This window comes from Tubulanus polymorphus, chromosome 6, assembly GCF_964204645.1.
Source record: "Tubulanus polymorphus chromosome 6, tnTubPoly1.2, whole genome shotgun sequence".
Classification (NCBI taxonomy): domain Eukaryota; kingdom Metazoa; phylum Nemertea; class Palaeonemertea; order Tubulaniformes; family Tubulanidae; genus Tubulanus; species Tubulanus polymorphus.
The window spans coordinates 14,428,942-14,449,496 of record NC_134030.1 but is presented as its reverse complement, the minus strand read 5'-3'; the positions used below and the strand labels follow the sequence as shown (position 1 = coordinate 14,449,496).

Genomic DNA, 20,555 nt, shown 5'->3' with positions numbered 1-20,555 from the left:
TCAAATTTCAAATTATCGGTGATCTTGTTTCAACTTGTGCACCTAGAATACATATCAAATAAGTTCTAATAGATTGATTTATTCTTTGTATACCTGATTTTGTAAAACCTTCATTATTTTCTAAAATGAAATAAACCCAACCATTATTGTTTTCTTGTTTTAAATTATCATAAAATTTCGGTAATTTATTGAAAATTAATGTTTCTAAATCCTTAGTTTCTATTTTACCATTACCTAATTTATTATTATAGCTATTATAAAAGATGTAATAAATAATATAAAAGATATAATTAGATGGTATGGGAAGTGCACAATATTCTGCAATCTTTTTAGGGCAAGGAAGTGATCTTATTGTTCCAATTTTTGTTCTAAAATCAGAATTATTTATATCTATATTAAATTCATTACAAATTTTATAAAACTTTGATAAATTAATATTATTATCTAATTCTTTAAAATACCTAGATCCTGGTAAAGCGCACTCTAATTCATTTAATATTATTCTTATTTGAAAGTATTTATGAAATCTAAATAAACTTTGAATTAATTTATATTTAGAATTATTCAAATGATCATTCCAACTAATTCCACAACCTGTTGTTGCACAATAAACAGCAAAATTTAATTGGTTCTGCCAATACTTCATATTAGATTTTAATAACCATTGTTTTTCATCTTTCAATTTTATAAATTTAATTAAATATACATGAAATATATTTTCCATCTTGAATTGAAATTATTAGTTTCAGTAACATAAATTTCTAAATTAGTTAATGAATCTAAAACTTCATTTCTATATGTAATATCTTTATCAAAATCTATTGCTGGAATATTATATTTAATTGATTTATTATATTGGAAAGCTTTTGGAAAACTATCTACCATTTATATAATTAAAAAATTAATAATTCATTAATTCTTTTAATAATTTATCTTGTTCTTCAACTGTTATATGTCCATTTAAACTAGACCATATAATCTAGTGTGTTCTTTAATTTATTAATTTCTTTTAAATTAGTTTTAATTTTTTCTTTATTACTTTTTATATTTAATTTTGAACTTATACCAGTTAAAACACTTGAACTTAATCCTAATACGCCAATTGATATAGCTAAAGGTGTTAATGGACTGAATATTGCTAAAAATGTTACAGAACTAATTGTAACTGAACCACTGATAATAAGATAATATATAATTTTAGATTTTAAATATTTTTTCTTTTTAACTTTTAAGTCACTTTCAAATTCTAATATTTGTTTTCCTAAATATATTTTTAATTTAGTTTTATTTATATCATGAGGAATGATATCAATACTATCAACTTTATCTTCCATTTATTTAGAAAAAAAATTACTAATTAGTAAATTTATGTGCTACAAATATAACAATAACTGTTCCACCTAAAATCCAAATTATTTCATATTTCTGTTGTTCTTTACTTGGGGTATAATAATCTGATAATTTAGGTTTGTATAGATGTAATTTTTCTTTATTGGTTACCGCGTTATATAAACTCATTGCATCATCAACTAATTGAAAATCTCTATGTGAAATCTTCTGATCATATAATTCCTTGTTAATATAATCCATATAGTTTTGCCTCTTTTCACTATATTCTTCTGCAGCTTTATTGTATTTCTCTAATGCTAAGTTATGTCTTCTTTGTTCTCCTAATGAACTATTTTCATCAATATGTTTAAATAAATATCCACCACCAGTAAATGCCAAAGCGTTAACAATTGCCGATTCTATTATAGTTATAACTGCAGAAGCCATTTATTTAGTAAAATAATTACGCATTTATATGGGAGGAATATATTTTTGTTTTTCCAAATAATCAATAGTTAAATTAGATAAAGTAACTGCTAATGTTAATTTTAAAATATCATTTATATCAAATCTATCAACATTAACACTTCCCATTTTGAATACTTTTTTTAATACCATTGAATAACCAACAGTTCCAACTGATAGTAATGCTCCATTATATAATCCAGTTATTATCCACTTATTATCACTCAAAAAAATTACTATCATCAAAATATTTAGTTAACTTATTTATGATTAATTCAACATTTATTTCATTACTACTTTCATGATTATCATATATTTTCGTTAATATGTTTTTAATATCATCAATAATTCCATCTTCATTTAATTCATAATATTCTAAAGGCGTTTTAATTAAATCAATTACTTTTTCTATATTATAATTTTCTTTATCAATCATTGGTGCATTGTTAAATGATTTACTTTTTATATCAGTAATTACATCATTTAGTTTAATTCTTATTTCTTTACCATGTTTAAAATCAAACCCAAAACATATACTCGGTCCAACAGTTATATTCATTTATATAGTGAAAAAAATTACTCTCTACATCTTATAACTAATTCATAAATTACAGGGAAATTATTTAAATCAATTAAGTATCCATTATGATTTCTAATTTCTAATCTAAAATTATTAAAATGAGGAATGCATGGTTTGAAATCACATTCTGTTAAATTATAATTTATTTGCGTTCCAAATTCTTTAACATTCTTCAATTGTAAAATGTTTAGTAAACCAGAATTACAAGTTATATCTTTAGTTGCTTCGAATGTTTTTGTAGGATCGATTAAACTGCAATAAATATAAAAATGTGTGTAAGGTATTAAGTTTGGTGTAGTAGCGTCAATATTTGTAAAAGATCTATCTGGAAGAATTCCTAACAGTTTAGCTATAGGCTTTTTACCATAAATTTATGTTTTTCACTATTAGACAACCTTACCTTTATTCTATCAGAACTCTCACTTTTTAAAAATCTAATACCAAACCCAGAACTACTACCTAATTTGTGCCAGGCTTTTCTATTAATTTCTTGTACTAATGTATCTAAATTATATAACCCCGGTTTTAAGAATATAGAGGACCATTCATTTTTACTTTTATCAAAAATTAAAAAGGCTCTATGTTCAACAGTTTTATTCGATATATTATAAAAAGAATTGCATAAACTTATATTAACTAATTTTAAATCTACACAATTCTTGAATTCTCTATCTAATTGTACTAGTAAATTATGTGATTTATAATCTGTAAGTCTTCTAGAATCAACAAATATTCTGTATTCTTTTAATTCTACCATTTATTTTACATATTTTCTTATTCGAAATCTATTTCATGGTGCCCATTTTCATTCTTACCTTTGTATACGAAATAGAAATCTCCAGAACATAATTCTTCTAAGTCTTCACTTGATAATCTATGAAATCTATCCGGTAAATATGTTCTGAATTTATATGTATTTCCTTTTAATCCTTCATATTCTAAGTGTATAACTAATTTATCTCCATAATTATTAGTAACTGTAACCATATCTGTAATTAGATATTTCTTATGGATTGTTAATTCTGTTAACTTTTTGAATTTATAATCTACAGATTTTACATTTGTTATATCTTTTATTCTATCTAGAAATAATTTGTTGTTCTCACTGTGCGCTTGTTTACTCTCCATTTTAATAACATATTTTAATTAAAATTTGATTTACACGTTAGAATTCTTTTCATTATCTCGTTCTCTTTTGTTTCTTCTCTTTTAAATTTTAAGTATTCATCTAAATTACATCCATAAGCAACTGTATGAATTCCATCATCTAAAATATATCTTTTATCATCAAATGGGTTTAGACTTATCTTTTCAATTTCTTCAATAAACATTTCATGATCTTCAGATCTTAAACATCTCATCTTATGTTTTCTAACTTCTTCATTGAATATACAATTGATGTAACCTTTGAAATGAATATTCTTTTCTACTACATTTTTGGTTATTCCTTTTAACTTTTTAGCTTCATGTTCTTTAGTTTTATATGAATACATTTTAGATCTAATACCTATGAACTCTATCATTTCTTCACCACCTAATTCATCCTTAAACTTCCCTGGAACATTTTTATTATCATTGCTAAAAAATTCATGATCTTTAGGATAATTACTGAAATCAAAATGATGTTTTAATGTTTTTAAATCATCAGTTATGTTATCAGTTTTTATCTTTAATATGTAACTGTCGGTATCAAAATATAATATTTCTATATGTTTTTCTCCAAAAAGTGGTTGTAATACATTATAATAGAATTCATATATTAGTAATTTTGATAATTCTAGAACTGAAGCGCCAACATAGATTGGTTTAAAATTTCATTGATGTTCTTCTCATTTTAACTGCGGCTAAATTTTCATCAAATATTCTGTTACCAATGAACTTAGGATATGATTGTAAATGCCTTATCGTTTTACCATTACTAACGAACTCAATATCATTTCTATTTCTAATATTTTCACAAGTCTTACCATAGAATGCATTATTCATTAACTTGAAGAAATCTTTTTCGAAATCAGTTTTAGCTTCAGTTCTCTGTTTGGTGTTAAAATCTATATATTTTTCTAACCACCTAGATTGACTAAATGAAATATATCTATGTACTTTTTTTAGAACCATTCCTTGATTCAAATAAAAATTTAACATTCTATAATGTACTACATAATTATATTTATCTTCTTGAGTTACCATTAACTTTTCTGTATGAATATGATTTTCAGGTTTAATTCTTTTTTGGTAATTTGATAATTCTTCATGTGTTACAGTTTTATGTTCTGGACAGTAAGCTAGATTTCTAGATTTAAATTTAATATGTTCAGGATATTCTAAATCTACAACAAAGAAGTAACCAGTATCTGAATCATCTGCAATATCTAGGATTCTTTTCTTCCAATCAAATTTATCATTATTTTCATGTTGTGAAACTTCAGTTAATTCAAATACTCCATAAGGTTGTGGTTCCATCATTGCCCAACCATACAAATTATTTGCATCTATATATAATAACTTATATCCAGGGTTATCATTTACATTGAAATATCTATCACCTAATACACCTGAAACTCCTCCTCTTATAGATTTTTCAAATAATAATAATTGACCTATATTTGTTAACAAATCCATTTTTATATCTGTAAAATTTAATCCACAATCCCATGTTAATCCTGGTGATGAATAACAATGACATGGATCAATATTAAAATATTTTAGGTTTACATCTCTAAACCTTTCGAATATATCGGTTAATAATAATACATCTGATTTAAAATATAAATCTACTAATTGCCCATGATTTTTCATTCTAAAATGATTCCAAATATTCAATGTTCTATTATATACTTCATCTTTAACATATTCATTTTTTAATTCATCATAGAATTGTTCTTTCAATAATTCAGTTATATTGAAATCATTATGATCCTTATAAAATGAATATGGAATTGCGCCTTTATATCTCATTAATTGAAAATCATCATTATTTGGGTAGTGTTGTTTTAATATCTTTAATTCATCATCAACTAATGATTTTGATAAGTTATCTAATGAACTATTTAAAAATCTATATGAATCTATAAATCTTAGGCAACCAAATTGGAATGATATATAATTCTTAGATGTTTTAGCTAACATTCTAAATTTATAAGTTGGTATTTTACCTTTTGATCTATTTGAATTTAATCTTTCTATTTCATTATTAATTTCTTCTATTTTATGGCATAACTGTTTGATAAATAAATGTGCATCATATCCTGATAGATTGTGAAATATAATTGGTACAAAGTTAATTTTCTTAGCTTGTAAGTTACAATTCTCATGTGCTGCGCCTCTAAACTTTCCATTCAAAGGATCATGTTCGCTTACTTTTTTATCTTTATAATTAAATATCTTTTCACAATAATCACATTTATCTACAAACTCAAATTCTTCTTTATCTTCTTCTGTCATTATAATTTCTATATTTGCATTCAATAATTTACTAAATCTTATTTCATATTCAATTAATAAGTCACAAAATGATTGATTACATTTTCATTTCTATAATGATAATATTCACTTTCAATTAGTTCTGGATAATCAGATTTAATATATAACCCGAAAGCAGCAGCTGATTGATGAATCTTTTTAATAGTATTTGTTTTTGGTGGTTCATCTGAAAAATCATTTTCATTAGAATTTCATTTCTTTCTTTTATAATATAATTCTTTTCTATCTTGATCAGTTAGTTCTTTATTTAATGATTCAAAATCTCCATATATTACAAATGGTACTTTATTTTTGTAATCATATTTTTTGAATTCTAATATTTTATCTTTTTCATTTGGTAAAACTAATTTACAATAATCATGATTTTCACATAATTGTTTATGATTTAATAATGCACTTTCAGTTCTGAATTTAAGTAAACATTTTCTACATAGATACATTTTATTATGGTGATCACTTTCTGTTCTAAAGAATAAATCTATTTGTTTAATCCACATATGATGATTCTCATAATATAATATATCTATAACATCATTTGAATCATAATCTTTTGATAGATATAAAGGTTCTAATGTATAATGTTTTATATTGTTACCTTTTGTATTTGGCAATTTGATTAAATCAAATACATTTATTCTTAAATTATTATCTCTTTCTATCTTTGGGACGTTTTTAATTCTAACAGGATACTTATCTATCTTATAATTATTTTCAAATGGTTTATAATGAGTTAATCTAAAATTATGTTGTTTATAATCTTCAACTGGGTGTAAACAACTTATTATAGCCCATAGAAAACATTTATCATCTTCATTTTGTACATTTATTACAGCATTAGTTTTAAATGGTAGTTTAATATAACTCGATGCTTCAATATCTGGTTCTTTATAATATGATACATTATTTTCATCAATTGGTTTCGATTTAGTTAACTTATTATATTTTGTGTTATAAACATGTAAAGTCATAAATATTATTTCATCAAATATTAAACCAGATCCTTCAAAATATTTCTCTTCTATTTTAGTTTTTACTTCATTATAACATTTATCTAATTTATCATCTATATGTTGTTTAGATATAATATGTTGTGAATGAGAATTTATATTATATATTGGTTTATCTTCAGATTTTATAAACTTTACTTTAACTGATATACTGATTTTAGGATATTCAACATCAGTTATTATTTTTATTATTTCTTTCATATTTTCTAAATGTTTTTTATTTTCTTCTAACGTTTTTCCTTTATGAAATTTAAACTCGATAGCTGCTGGACCAATATCACTTTTAAATGCTTCGGTTATTTCTATATCTTTTTTATTATCTAATGAATTAATATAATTTCTTACATCTTCCATGTATGGTCTTTTATTGTTTAATTTATTTTTTATGCTTTTAATTGTCTTCTGTTTCTTATCATTATCTTTATCAAAATAATCTTCACCTAAAATATCATTATTCTTATTTCTAACATGACTTTTAGATTTTAAGTGTTCTTTATAATATCTTTTATCACTGAATGATTGATTACATGTATCACATTTATATGTTTCTTTTTCATTCTTTAATTCATCTAATTTAGATTCTAATATATCATCTTTATATTCTAGTTTCAATTTATTCTCTAAATGTGTTTTAGTTTTATTGTGTCTTGATTTTTGGGATTTATGTATATTGATATTACATGTTGGGCAGTAGTACTTATTTGCTTCCATTTTAATACTAAATTTTCTATTAAAATTGATTTTAGAAGTTCAATGATTTATATTATGTATTATTTCAATCACACTTTACTAACACTTTTAATGTTTAAAAATCTAACTCACACAAATATGAATATTGAAATAATGTTGTAAATATATACTTTTATATCTATTCTATAAGAGCTCACACTTTACTCACACTTTTATATTGAATAATCTATCAATTTATATGTTATTCATATATATTTTATTCATGTATATAAATATTTTAAGAGTAATAGGGATAATAGGCTTTCAAGCTAAAGGTTGAACGGGCGGGTGAGTAAAAAATGAAAAACATAAAAATAATAACAATTTCTACTTGAATTAGGAGTGAAACTCATAAAAATGAAAAATAAATTCGAGCGTGTGAGAATTTATTTTTCATTTTAATGAGTTTCGCGAGTAATTCAAGTAGAAATTGTTATTATTTTCATGTTTTTCATTTTTACGAGCTCGACCGTTCGACCTTTGGCTTGAAAGCCTATTATCCCTATTACTAACGTGAATGCTGCACATAAGAAACGAAAAGCTAAGGCTGCAACACAGGTCATGGAACCGTTGCCACGACTTAGGGTAACCAGAAAGAAACTTTCCATGATGGGTTTCTGTGTAATTGTTTCTGTTTCATTCACCGAACTCGCTGTCAACAAGGTATATTTCTAAAAGGAAATATACTGCGACAGGTGGTTTTGCAAAGTCATTAAAAATCAAGATCCTATTGTATCTAAGGATACAATTATTCCGATTTTGGAGAGAGAGAAGTCATAAAGAATGAATAAATTAATGAAGATTACAAAATCGGAAGTAACAAACGAACAGTTTAAAAGCGGAAGCACCCGTCGCGATAGAATGAAGATTTAAATATTACAAAATCATTATGAAAAACGAAATGAAAAGAAACAAATGCTACCGTTGATAGTATTCACGTACATATTGTAGAATGAGAATAGAAAATTTAATTGAATACAAGTTCCGAGAAGAGCAAAGAGATTTAGACAATCAATTCGGCGGCTTGAAATAAAGAAACTGCTTAAAAAATGAATAAACTCGAATGCAAGATCTTTGCTTTCGAATAATTTGTTAATTACAAGGGTAGACCTAAGGTTCATATCAATCTATATTTTTGAATTTTGAAATCAGGGGATCTAAAAATAGTATTCATCATTACGGGACGTCGATTCAGAAATTAATTTTTCAGGGAAGAGCCGATCAGCCTTCCAGAAAGGGAATGCGCATCATCCGTGAGTGTCGCAAAAAATTATCTCATTGCTAATTAAAGTTGAAAAATAACATGTACGTTGTTTTCTGAATACTAAAAGATTCTTGATTTTATTTGTGTTCTGTCTACCTAATTGCGGAAATCCGATGTATTTGCAGTACTGGGAACAATAAAGTATTGAATAAAGTAACAATTAAGTATAATTAAGTATTTGATGAGTATCAATAAAGTATATTTGAACTTGAATTTGAGCCCACTAGGTGGTGGTATTGGAAGACACCAGGTGGTTCGATCAACTTAATATGCTCCAGCGCCGTGGCGCTGTCGCAAAAAGGCGATTCTCGATATAAATAGTAATGGGTTTTCCCCGCGGGATACCCGCTTTGGGAAAGGCACCTGAATCGATGCTACGAGTTCGAATCCCAATATTTAGACGTAATTTATTATTCTTTGAAATAAATTCTTAGAATTTCTATTTATGATAGGATGTGCAGGTTTTGATTTGGTAATGATGTTAATAAAAGTTAACCTCTTAAGGTATTGTTTTCTATCTATTATTTGTGACGGATTAGTTTCGATGCTCCTCACAACCCGCCCCACCACGTGTCACTTATTCACGGACACGCGGATTGTATCATTTGTAATAGGCCTACCACATGAAAGAGTCCATGTCCTACCGTAGAATAGTAGGGCCTACCGATCACGCTATCTGCGATGAAAGTAGTGTTTGAATAAAACAAATTTTTAATGAAATAAACATTATTTATCATAATTAATCAATAGATCAGGTGCCGCCTAAATAATTGTTTGTTTCGTGAAATTTGTACAAAACTTTGCGACTTCGTCATGTCTTGTGACCCTGAAAATACTAGAAGAATCATCGGTAAGCTTATAAAACGGCGAGGTCAACATAGTAACAACAACTTCGGGGATTGAAAAAAAAAACTCAAAAGAATTATTTTTTATACTGATGAGTTATACTGATGGGGAGTAGCGACCGGCATTGACACCGGTTATTTATCCATTCACTATCAAATGTGACGAGCCCAATAAATGATTGCGCATAGATTCGGCCTCTCAGCATTTAGCACAGCAGTTCCGAGAAGTGTTAAGACCGATCAGCGCGCGCGCTATCTAAAACCGGTGCTAGTACGATCAATATCTACAGGTATATACGTGTTCAGTATTACACAGCGAGTACCAGTATGTTGATCGAGCGTCGTCGTAGCAACGCGCTATACAGCGGCTTGAACTAGCGAGTAACGTTAATTATCTTTTAACCAAATTAGAGCACTTATAACCATCGGAATCAAATATAAACCAAGCTGCACCATCTACATCAAGTAGAGAATACCTGTGTGAAATTACAGAATTGTCGGTCGACACAAACAGCTTAAATCGTGTCATAAAGAAACATCCACAGACGGACAGACAGACAGACAGACAGACATGACGACGATGCCATAGATGGGTTCGTCTGACGACGAAACCCATCAAAAATGCCTATACGCGCATTCGCAAGAACAGCAGTGGATTTTGGTGGACCATTCATCACAAAACAGGGTCGCGGAAAGAGCAGAGAAAAGCGTTACTTGTGTCTTTTCACATGTTTGTCAAGAGAGCAGTCCATTTAGAACTCGCATTCGGTTTGGACACAGATGCGTTTTTGAATGCATTCTACCGAATGGTTAATCGACGAGGGCTGCCAATAGAGATGAACTCAGACAACGGAACGAATTTTGTTGGAGCCAACAACGAACTCAAAGAATTGGTGAAACTTTTAGACAAAGAAAATATGAGACGTACAACGGCAAACCAAGGTGTGAAATGGTACTTCAATCCGCCACTCGCACCCCATTTTGGAGGAGTACACGAGACGATGATCAAGTCAGCGAAACGAGCTATATACGCTATACTGGGGAACGCAGACGTAAACGATGAAGAGTTATTGTCGGCATTTACTGGAGCTGAAGCACTGATTAACTCCAGGCCGTTAACATACCAGTCGGCTAACCCAGATGATGACGTTCCGTTGACACCAAATCATTTCTTGTTCGGTCAAATGGGAGGTGAGTTCGCGCCAGATACTGTAGATGAAACGGATTTCAGTCCACGAAGAAGATGGCGACGTGTCCAAGAACTTATGAAACATTTTTGGCAAAGATGGATGAGAGAATGGTTACCACAGTTGAATTCGCGCAAAAAATGGACAGATACTAAACGAGATTTTAAAGTCGGGGATGTCGTTTTAGTAATATCGTCAGATACACCAAGGGGTAAATGGCCTTTAGGGCGCGTGTTAGAGATCTTTCCAGGGAAAGACGGGCACGTTCGAGTAGTTAAGTTACAAGTTGGTAAAACAACATTGGTTAGACCAATTGCAAAATTGTGTCCGATAGAAACTACCGAGTAGCAATTGTAGATTATTATTGATTCATTTAAAAGGATTAAAATTACATGTATATTAGTAACTAGAATTAAAGATTTGTAAAACATGTGTAGAATTTATTTCATAGATATGTATATAATTGTATTTTAGCTGAATTGATTGTTGAAATGGTAGTGATACACCGGTCACAATCCTCTCTTTAATCGTTATCTATAAAATACTTGAGTAAGGCCCTGGCGAGAGAACGTGTCCGTGCACAAATCCGAATGAATAAATTGAAATACTGGATGATAATATTGAAGATAATATATTTTATTTACCTTGAACAAAGAATGATTTTCCTAATCCCTATTGTATATGAATCCCTATCGTTCCGAAGCATCTCCTATCCTGCTGTCGACACTCGTCTTACTAAGGCACAGATTCTCTCGAGTGACTGCTCTCTCAAGATGCGGGTCCCTTTTATAGAAAGAATCGGCATTCTTAAAATACCGACTCTCCCACTCGACTTTTGGCAAGGAGCAGCAACCTTACTGTCATGACTGTTTTGGTCATATAGAATTTGGCCTTAATGATTCGCTGATCTAAAATTATTTTCAAAACTGATTTGCTAAACTAACTTTTTCCTTCCAACCCTCCTGTCATGACGCGTTGTGATTTACTCACTCCTTGCTAGTCGTTGTTGAGAGAGCAGCTATTGTCTGTGAATTCCCAACGAGCGCATACAGAAAACAGAAACTTCAGACAGCTAGTTTTAACATTTAACACAAATTAATTTTTCTAAAACATTAGCGATTATTAACAAGTTGTTCTTTAACAACATCTAGATTACTCAAATTAAATATCTTTTCAAAACTTTGTTTTCTTTTCTAATTACAGTACAAATTCATTGTTTCTTTTTTAATTATTATAATTAACTACGATTCGGAATACATTGTGATTGATTATCAATTCTTAAATTATTTGAAATACTTATACTAATTATTTTATCTACAATTTAACTAATTCTATTTTAATACAGGATAAGCAAAACAACCACATCTTCCTAAACTTCCGGTTTTTCCTTTTACGGAAAGTAGCCGGGAATATCATCAAGTATCAGCGTGATCCCTTCACAAGCCTCATTATAAATACACTCCATTGTTCCGACCCAACCAAATATGGTTCCAACTATTTAAAAGTTTTATATAAAGATTTTCTGAATGTTTGCCAGATCTCACAGCAGAAGAACCGAGAAAGAATTGTTGTTTATAGACTGATTTATGGTTTGCGTTGGTAGATGAAAGCATCAAACAAGAACTTTCGTAATTCTTACTACTAGTACGTTCTTGTCTGACGGCTTTAACGTAACCCCCACGCATACGGAAACAACATTAAGAACATTTCTAAATACTACGAACATTTTCAAATACTACGAAAATCTAGCTGTGAATCAGTAGATTAAAAACATGATAATCCGTAGGATTATCAGGAAGGGGAGAATGTTGTGAAGCGAACAAGTGTAATATGTAAAACTTTCATTGATTAGACTAATGACATTTTAATACCTGCGCTACACTTTATCTAGACTTTCTGACGAATTCACATGATGATGAATGTTGAATATAATTAGTGATAATAGGTTTTGAAGATAAAATGATAAGAATTTAGTATATTAGAGCAGTTCAAAAGTCGAAATTTAGACACATCAGAAACAGCAATAAAGAAGCAGAAACACAGAAATCATCTTGTGGTTAGTTTGTCGTATAGCCATTTATTATGCTGCCACACCAACACCAATAATACGAATTGCTGATATCTTTAACGTTGCAGAGTCCACAGTTTTCGAAATAATCGGTAAGTAGGCCTACTGCACAATATCAGAAGTCTTTAACCCACATAATCTTTGTCACATAAGTTGTTTGAAATATTTCATTTTTTCAGGATCCATCTCGTCGTTTATTAATAACCACCTGATGTCTACATTCGTAAAATGGCCAACAGGACGTCGAGTACAGGAGGTGATGGATGGTTTTTCGCGAATGAAAGGGTTTCCTAAAGTTTTGGGAGCAATCGATGGAACACATATACCTATACGCGCTCCGATTAAAAACCCAGAAACGTATATCAATCGCAAGAAATTTCACTCAATTAACTGTTATGGCTATTTGTGACCATGAACTATATTTCACTGAAATATTCGTTGGTTGGCCAGGTTCCTCGCATGATGCCAGGGTATATAGTAACAGTCCGTTCTGCGATTCGGTTGAAAATCCGACAACTCGATTACAAATGTTTCCCAACAATAGTCATATTCTTGGAGACTCTGCCTACCCGTTAACAGATTTCATCATGGTACTATATAAAGACACGGGCAACCTAAGCCGTGCTAAAAAGGATTACAATTATAAGCAAAGTTCTACAAGAATGCCAATAGAACATGCTTTTGGTGTTTCGAAGGGACGCTTTCGTAGGTTGAAGTATATAGACATGATTGACATGAAGCGAATCGTTTCCTTCATTTCTAGTGTATTCGTTCTGCACAATATTTGTCTGACAAGCGAAGACGATTTTATCGATTACTTGGAGGAAGGACTTGCTGAAGAAACTGTTCCTCAAATAGACAATGTAGCTGAAATACAACCCACTGCAGAACAGAAGCGTAATGCCCTGAGCATTATTTTGTCCATGTAACTTATCGTTGAAGAATAAATGTTTCATTGTGTATCAATTTATTCTTTGTTTCTTCGACTTTTACATTGATTGGATTGGAGAACAAAGCCTCAGACTATTAGAGAAAAGAGAAATAATTCAGGACATCTTGATAATTAATCCAGATCTCAAATTATAATTGTTTATTTTCATAACTGAACAGTATAAAAATTACCAAAATATAAAATCTTACAGGCGATATTTGACTTGGCCACCAGATAAAAACTGTAACAACAAAAATTCAAAATCTTACAGGCGACATTTGCCTACAGATAAAAAATGTAAAAAAAAACTGAACCTCATATTGAGGTTTAAATTTTATATATACGTATATAAAACCCTCTCGTTTAAATATACTCCCCACAGAATAGGTACCCGGCAGTAAACATGAAAATTATTTTACTCCTGACTGCTTAAATCAAAATTTATCCAGGATTTTTTGAATACCTCCAATTTGGCCTTTTCAATGTCAAGGCGTTCCTTTTCAATTTTAACTAGCTCATCGTGTCTAAGTTTATTTTGTTCATCCTGCTTTTGAATGAGTTCAAAAACTTTTTGCTTTCGAGGTTTTAGCCTCTGCCTTTTGGTAGGCTGGGTATCCTCACCTCGATTAACATCAGTAACATCATCCTCACTTGAGCAGATATTTGCACTATTGTGGCCACTACCGTGAGATGAAATAACAATTTCAGCTGAAACATTTGGCTTATCAGATAAATATTCATCCAACTCATCATAATATGGGCAAGTTTTAGGAGAATATCCTGTTTTATCATTTTCGGTCTTGGTTTTTCTGTATCTGAGAGTTACATTATTCCATTTGGTTTTTATCTGCTGCCATGAAAAAGAATATCCAAGTTTCTGCAATTCCTTGGAGAGCTTTTCCCAAACAGTCCTTTTCTTGATTCGCGGATCCGAAAATTCCCTGGCATGTTTTTTGTGCAGCTGTATGATATGAATAACTGCCTCCCTTGGCATTGCAGTATTATATGTAACACCAATGGCAGATATTTCTGATTCCGTTTCTGATGACTCAGTGTTTTCTGATCTTGGTGGAGCTTCTGTTGCAACAGATGCAACTGAAGAGAGAAGCAATTTTAGAAATTAAAATCTAGTAAGACTTTGAACAATGTAGCTGGGTGATCGGTGTTTACTTTGGGAATGATGAGAGTAAGTTAACTAGATTTACATATAGAGCAAGACTAGCTGGTAGAATTGAAAAATAACAATAATTTTTCTATACCAAGAATTAAGAAAATTTGTTATTTCCCATCCCACATAAAGATTAAAAAAATTGAGAATTGGAATTCCAAAAAGTATATCACATCCCTCCCTCAAAGAAAATCAGACTTACCAAGTTCACATTGAGCATCTCTCTCTGATTCCACTACCGTTTTCTTCAATTCTTCGATGGTCTCTGTATCTAAATGCAAATACATGTATAAGCTTAAAAACAAAATTGATGGTCGACAAATTTCTTTAAAAAAATCAATCCACTGTCCCTACCTAATGTTTATACAAATGTTTGACATTGATTTGGCCAGGGTTGAATTGTTGACACTTACCATTATCTTGAACTTTGCTCCATGTTGGTAAATCAACCACAAGACTGACAATTCGATCATCAAAATCTAATGATAATGGTCTCCACCAACCATTTTCCTGCCTACAAATATAATAAAGCCATTTTTTACGAACGTAACCTGTTTACGAAAAGACAAGTGACTGCTCATTTGTACATCAGATGTGATGAAGCGTGTTTACGTAGGCCTACCACCACGCACGCATGTGATTGTGTAATGTGTGTGTGGTGACGTGATGGCCAAGTGAAGAATGAAGGAGAAAGTAGGACGAAGCACTGCATACATTGTTTTGCTAATTAATTATCAATACACTGATATATGTATTATACATCTCAACAGATCTAGCAATTGAATATCACGCGAAAGTATAGAATAATACGATTATTTTAGTGAACTTACCGCGCACAACTTTCCATGTCCGCCATTTTGCAAACGTCATCAAACCGACCAAGTATACTCCGTAGCATACTTGGTCGATCAGCTATATGTTTTAGGTTTGATGGTTAACGAATGAGTCGGTTTCGTCGAACCGATTTGGTTTCGATGGTAAACGAATGCGTTTGGAGTAAACCGTCTTGAAAACCTAAACGGGTTTTAGTGTAAACGAATACGCCTCATATCATTGTTTGACAATTAGATGCTAAATAAAAATTAATTCCATTGAAGCAAAGCTTGTTTAGTCTCTTGTTACCTCCAAAGAACTTACTTGGTGTGAAGAAAAAGGAGCGATCATGAAATGCGACTTGAATCATTTTACTGTGAACTTTTTTTGGCTCAACAAAAGTAGACGAAACGAACGTAACGATGCTAACATTCATTGATAATCAATAAACATGTGTAACGGGCAACGGGCTGTTAATTTTCGGGTTTTTTGGATCGCTAGCCCTGTTGGAGATTGTGTACGTACTGAATGACTGAATGTCTCCGCGAGCGATGTATTGTCTTTATGTGTAGCGTGAATCTTCTACTACACGTATTACTACTGGTGGCCTACTAATTAAAGCAGTAAATACATGCATGTTTTTATTCGATACTTCGTGTTTGCTGCCTGGAAGTCGTTCAGATATTCGAGTTGAGAGGAGTTTGAACGTATTTTGTTCAAAAATAGTTCGAGTTGAACTAAGCGATTTCGAGTAGAGTGAATTCAAATGTATGGTTTAACATAGGAGACAGAAAAAAAATTATGCTGATATGCTGACTTAATAGGATTCGAGTTGAGAGTAGTCTACTGTAAATGGTTTTTACGGCGTCAAAAATTCGGAATCTATCAACTAATAACGCAAATACATGTTGTGAAATGTAAATTCCTTGAACTGACCGAAGTGATCAGGGGGCATGTTACATGCCTAACCTATAAACAATATATTCCCACACGTTTTTTTCAATCTCAACATGTCGGGAGGTGACATTTGTTGGGGGCGGTATGAGAGATAGGATGGCTACATAGTCATACCATATTATATCGTCTCTCATTGTCCAGAAAAATCTGTTTTGACCTATGCGGCTCATTGATTTAACTTCAACGGAGTCCTCATCGAAGTCAGTGATAATTCCGGGATATGGCTGACCATCATACAATGCCACGACCCACTTTCCTTTGAGGTTTTCATCACTTGTTGATACAGGTTGAAAAACACATGTATGAAGTTCATCTGCAAAACGAAATATGATCATAATTAATTAAGTATTTTAATGCCAAAAATATAGAAGGTACAGTACAATTAAGTTCAGTTAAGAACTTTTTCATTGCAACGACAGCCTGATATTGTCAATGTAACCCATTAGGTTCCGGTGATGTCGGCTGACGTGACCACAAAACCTTGATTGCCATGAGAGGTTATCGCCATCGATTATTTACTAAACAAAAGTTTTACTCGTTTCCCTACCTGTATGTGCATTTGTTGCTCTATCTATAGCTGGTTGGAGGTTTGATGATTGTAACCCAAAACATTTACAGAATTCTGGTTTCTTACAAAAGCAACTTAACGGACGATGTCGGACAGTTATTTGATCGTCAAAGAGAAACTGAAAATGAAAATGAATGAAAAATATTATCCTGGACGTATACATGGCTTTTGGCTATGTTTAGATAATATTCTGTAGTACATTAGGGCCTACCTGATGTATCTTCATTGTTCCCTTGATAGTCATGATATTCTGAGGGATCCTGTTGTCAAATGCTGTTATATCTTCGTGCTCGATGTAGTAGTATTTGATATCTGACTTTCTTGAGACCAGGGCGGTGTACATCAATCTAGGATTCGGAATATCCATTCCTTCAGCAATTAAACGATCAGCCAAACGTTTGACGGAACCACCTATCCCATCAGCCGCCCCCTTTCCGTGGCCAGCTTTCAAAAAGTTCGACGTTGTTTTGATGAAGCCTAACCTTTGTGGAATATCAGAGGCTAGGAAAAATTGGTTTTACTTCTGTACTGTTTCGTGGGCCCGTCGGTAATGAAATGAACGGTATTAAGATCAGGATTTATCTTCATTGCATCCACAAGTACAGGGCGAACGTGGGCCCAAATACCAGATGGGTCATGACGGGTATTCGACGATATACTACAAAATGACGAGTCGCCCTCTTTGGTATACATGACTCCAGTGTGCAGGGATGCCTGTGCGTGCGATCCACCGAAGTGCGTGCTCTGAATCTCTGTAGAATTACAACAGCTGTAGTTTTCGGAAAAGTCCATGTGAACAACAAGTTCATTTATGTCTAGATTCTGTTTTAATTCTCGGAAAGAATGAAATTGATGACTAATGTTAAATATGTGGGTTGTAAACCTTGGTTTCAGGTCAGTTTCATATTTATCATATATGTCGAACAACGAGTCCATCCTCTCTTCTTTGACCGTTACTTTTATTGGTCGTTTTTCTCGCTCCGATCCTATATCTCTGCTGTTACCCACTGTGAATAAGATACCTTCTTTTCCTTATCTAAATTCAGCGGTAGTGGGGGAAGTCTTTGCCCCGCACATTTGTCACATTCACCGTACATACAGGCTTTATCATTGATGTCACATACTAGAAACGACACATGTTCTCTGGGTCTTGTACTGGTTAGAGACCCTTCTGTGTGCAGCCTATCGGCTAATAGTTGTACGTTGCTATGTCTTTTGCAGGCACATGTATTCCTACCTGATAGGCGAGGGAACACAACCCAATATGGTCGTAGTCTGCTAAACAGCCCATAGCTTACTTCCCTGGCGGGATGGTCAAGAGGTACTTTTGATGAGGAATTTTTATATCATCCGTCAACATGCTTTTTTGCATTTTTACTTTTCCTCTTGTGATGGTGTCCTCCTTGCCAGGTAACATTCGACTATTGTCATCTCTCTGATAAAATTCACGAATGTGATTTATATTCTCATTGGATATCGCGTCGGATCGTTTCTTACGAGATGGATTTAAGATCGACCCTAAGACGGGTGTGTTGTGGTGATAGCCAAGCACTTTTCGTGCATAATTCAACAATCTATACTTTCGAATGAGCCGACCGCATGTCATCATTTTAAAGATTTGCTTCTGCCTTATTGCTTTAGTTAATATCGTGTATCAACGCGTTGTGGAATGTCAATGCTTTTTTCAACTTGCTACGATCTAGTAACTGCGCATTCCTTCCTTTTTTTGTTTTACGGGAGACAACAAGGTGCTTAACTTATGCCGAGTTCTCTCACAGCGTTTCCGATACATTTCCCTTTTGCGAGACTCATTGAAGAGTTTAATTTTTAGGGATTTCAACTGCCTATAGGCCGCAGCCCTATCACGCTTAACTTTGTTGCGCCACTGCTGACGCCGCTCACTTGGCCTGGGTGGTGTTGGACCATCTTCTTGTGTCAGTGTCGTTGGGGGCGTGCCCAAAGCCCTCTCTATTTCAGTGAACTCGCGTTTCCGTTTTTTGTATGCGGCTACATTTACCTTCCATCTTCGTCGTTGATGTCGTTGATCCCGCGATGTTTTTTCCTGTATTGGCACATAAAGTTTTTTCTGCCGTGTGCGCTCTTTTTCAAGAAATTCCGCGCCTTTGGCCTTTTGTCTTTCGCGATAACGTTTTGCCCGCTCGGCGGCAGTTAACGGCATCCTACAAACATAAATTAGATATTTTTATTTTAAAACGAAATAATTATACATTCTATAAGTTTTTTAGGTGCATATGAGGTTGGTGAGGAAAAGGTCGAAATTTTGGTCATCTACGTCACTTTTCTGAGGAGGCAGAATGTGACGTAAATGACCGTGACGTAGATGACTGCACTTAATAACATTTCCACCTGACCTACTTATTAACCATTGTAGGGTCTATAGTCTGATCGCTACGGAAATCACTATTGGCCGATTTCAGACGTTGGTAAATGTGCGGTTGTTAAAATCAGTTTTTTAGCGGTTATTTCGTGATAAAACGTCGGAAAATGATATATATATATATATATATATGATATATATATATATATATATCATACATATATATATATATATATATATATATATATATATATATATATATATATATATATATATATATATATATATATATATATATATATATATATATATATATATATATATATATATATATATATGATACTTCCATGATAAATGTGAACGGTGTGGTAAGTGATCAGGTCTATTCACACAAGTGTCATGCATTGATATCTAGGTGTAATCTTTGTAAGCGCATAAGGCATTTTGTTAGATGTTATAGATTTAGGAATACGTGAATAGATAATAAATGCTCCTTTTAAAAAACAAATAAACATGATATCCTGAAATCACTGATAGAAATCCATTGATTTTCGATCACTATCAAATTAACTTGAATATAAATGATTGAATAAAACATGATTGAACATTATATTATTTAATTAAATCATAATTGTTATTGACAAGAACAGACAATCCTTTACGCCATGTTGGCTTTATCAATTGACCCAGGTTTGTGATCTTCGTCAGAACGACCAATTTGTTTCCGTCTAGAAAATGTAAATAATTATACAATGGCATAAATGACTTACATGGGTTTAGTATATACCAATTTAATTTAGAATGTCTACTGCACCGATGACATTAC

The 20,555-nt window shown here is 31.7% G+C and overlaps 1 protein-coding gene across 1 annotated transcript; it reads left to right on the top strand.

The window, feature by feature from the left end:
- Positions 1-10,427: 10,427 nt before the first annotated feature.
- On the top strand, positions 10,428-11,234 carry LOC141907761 (uncharacterized). Its single transcript, XM_074797504.1, has one exon. It carries the CDS (start codon positions 10,428-10,430, stop codon positions 11,232-11,234), a length of 807 nt encoding a protein of 268 aa, XP_074653605.1.
- Positions 11,235-20,555: the final 9,321 nt, after the last annotated feature.

Coding starts and splice junctions, on each gene's coding strand:
- LOC141907761 (XM_074797504.1), top strand. CDS start 10,428: ATGTTTGTCAAGAGAGCAGTCCATTTAGAACTCGCATTCGGTTTGGAC.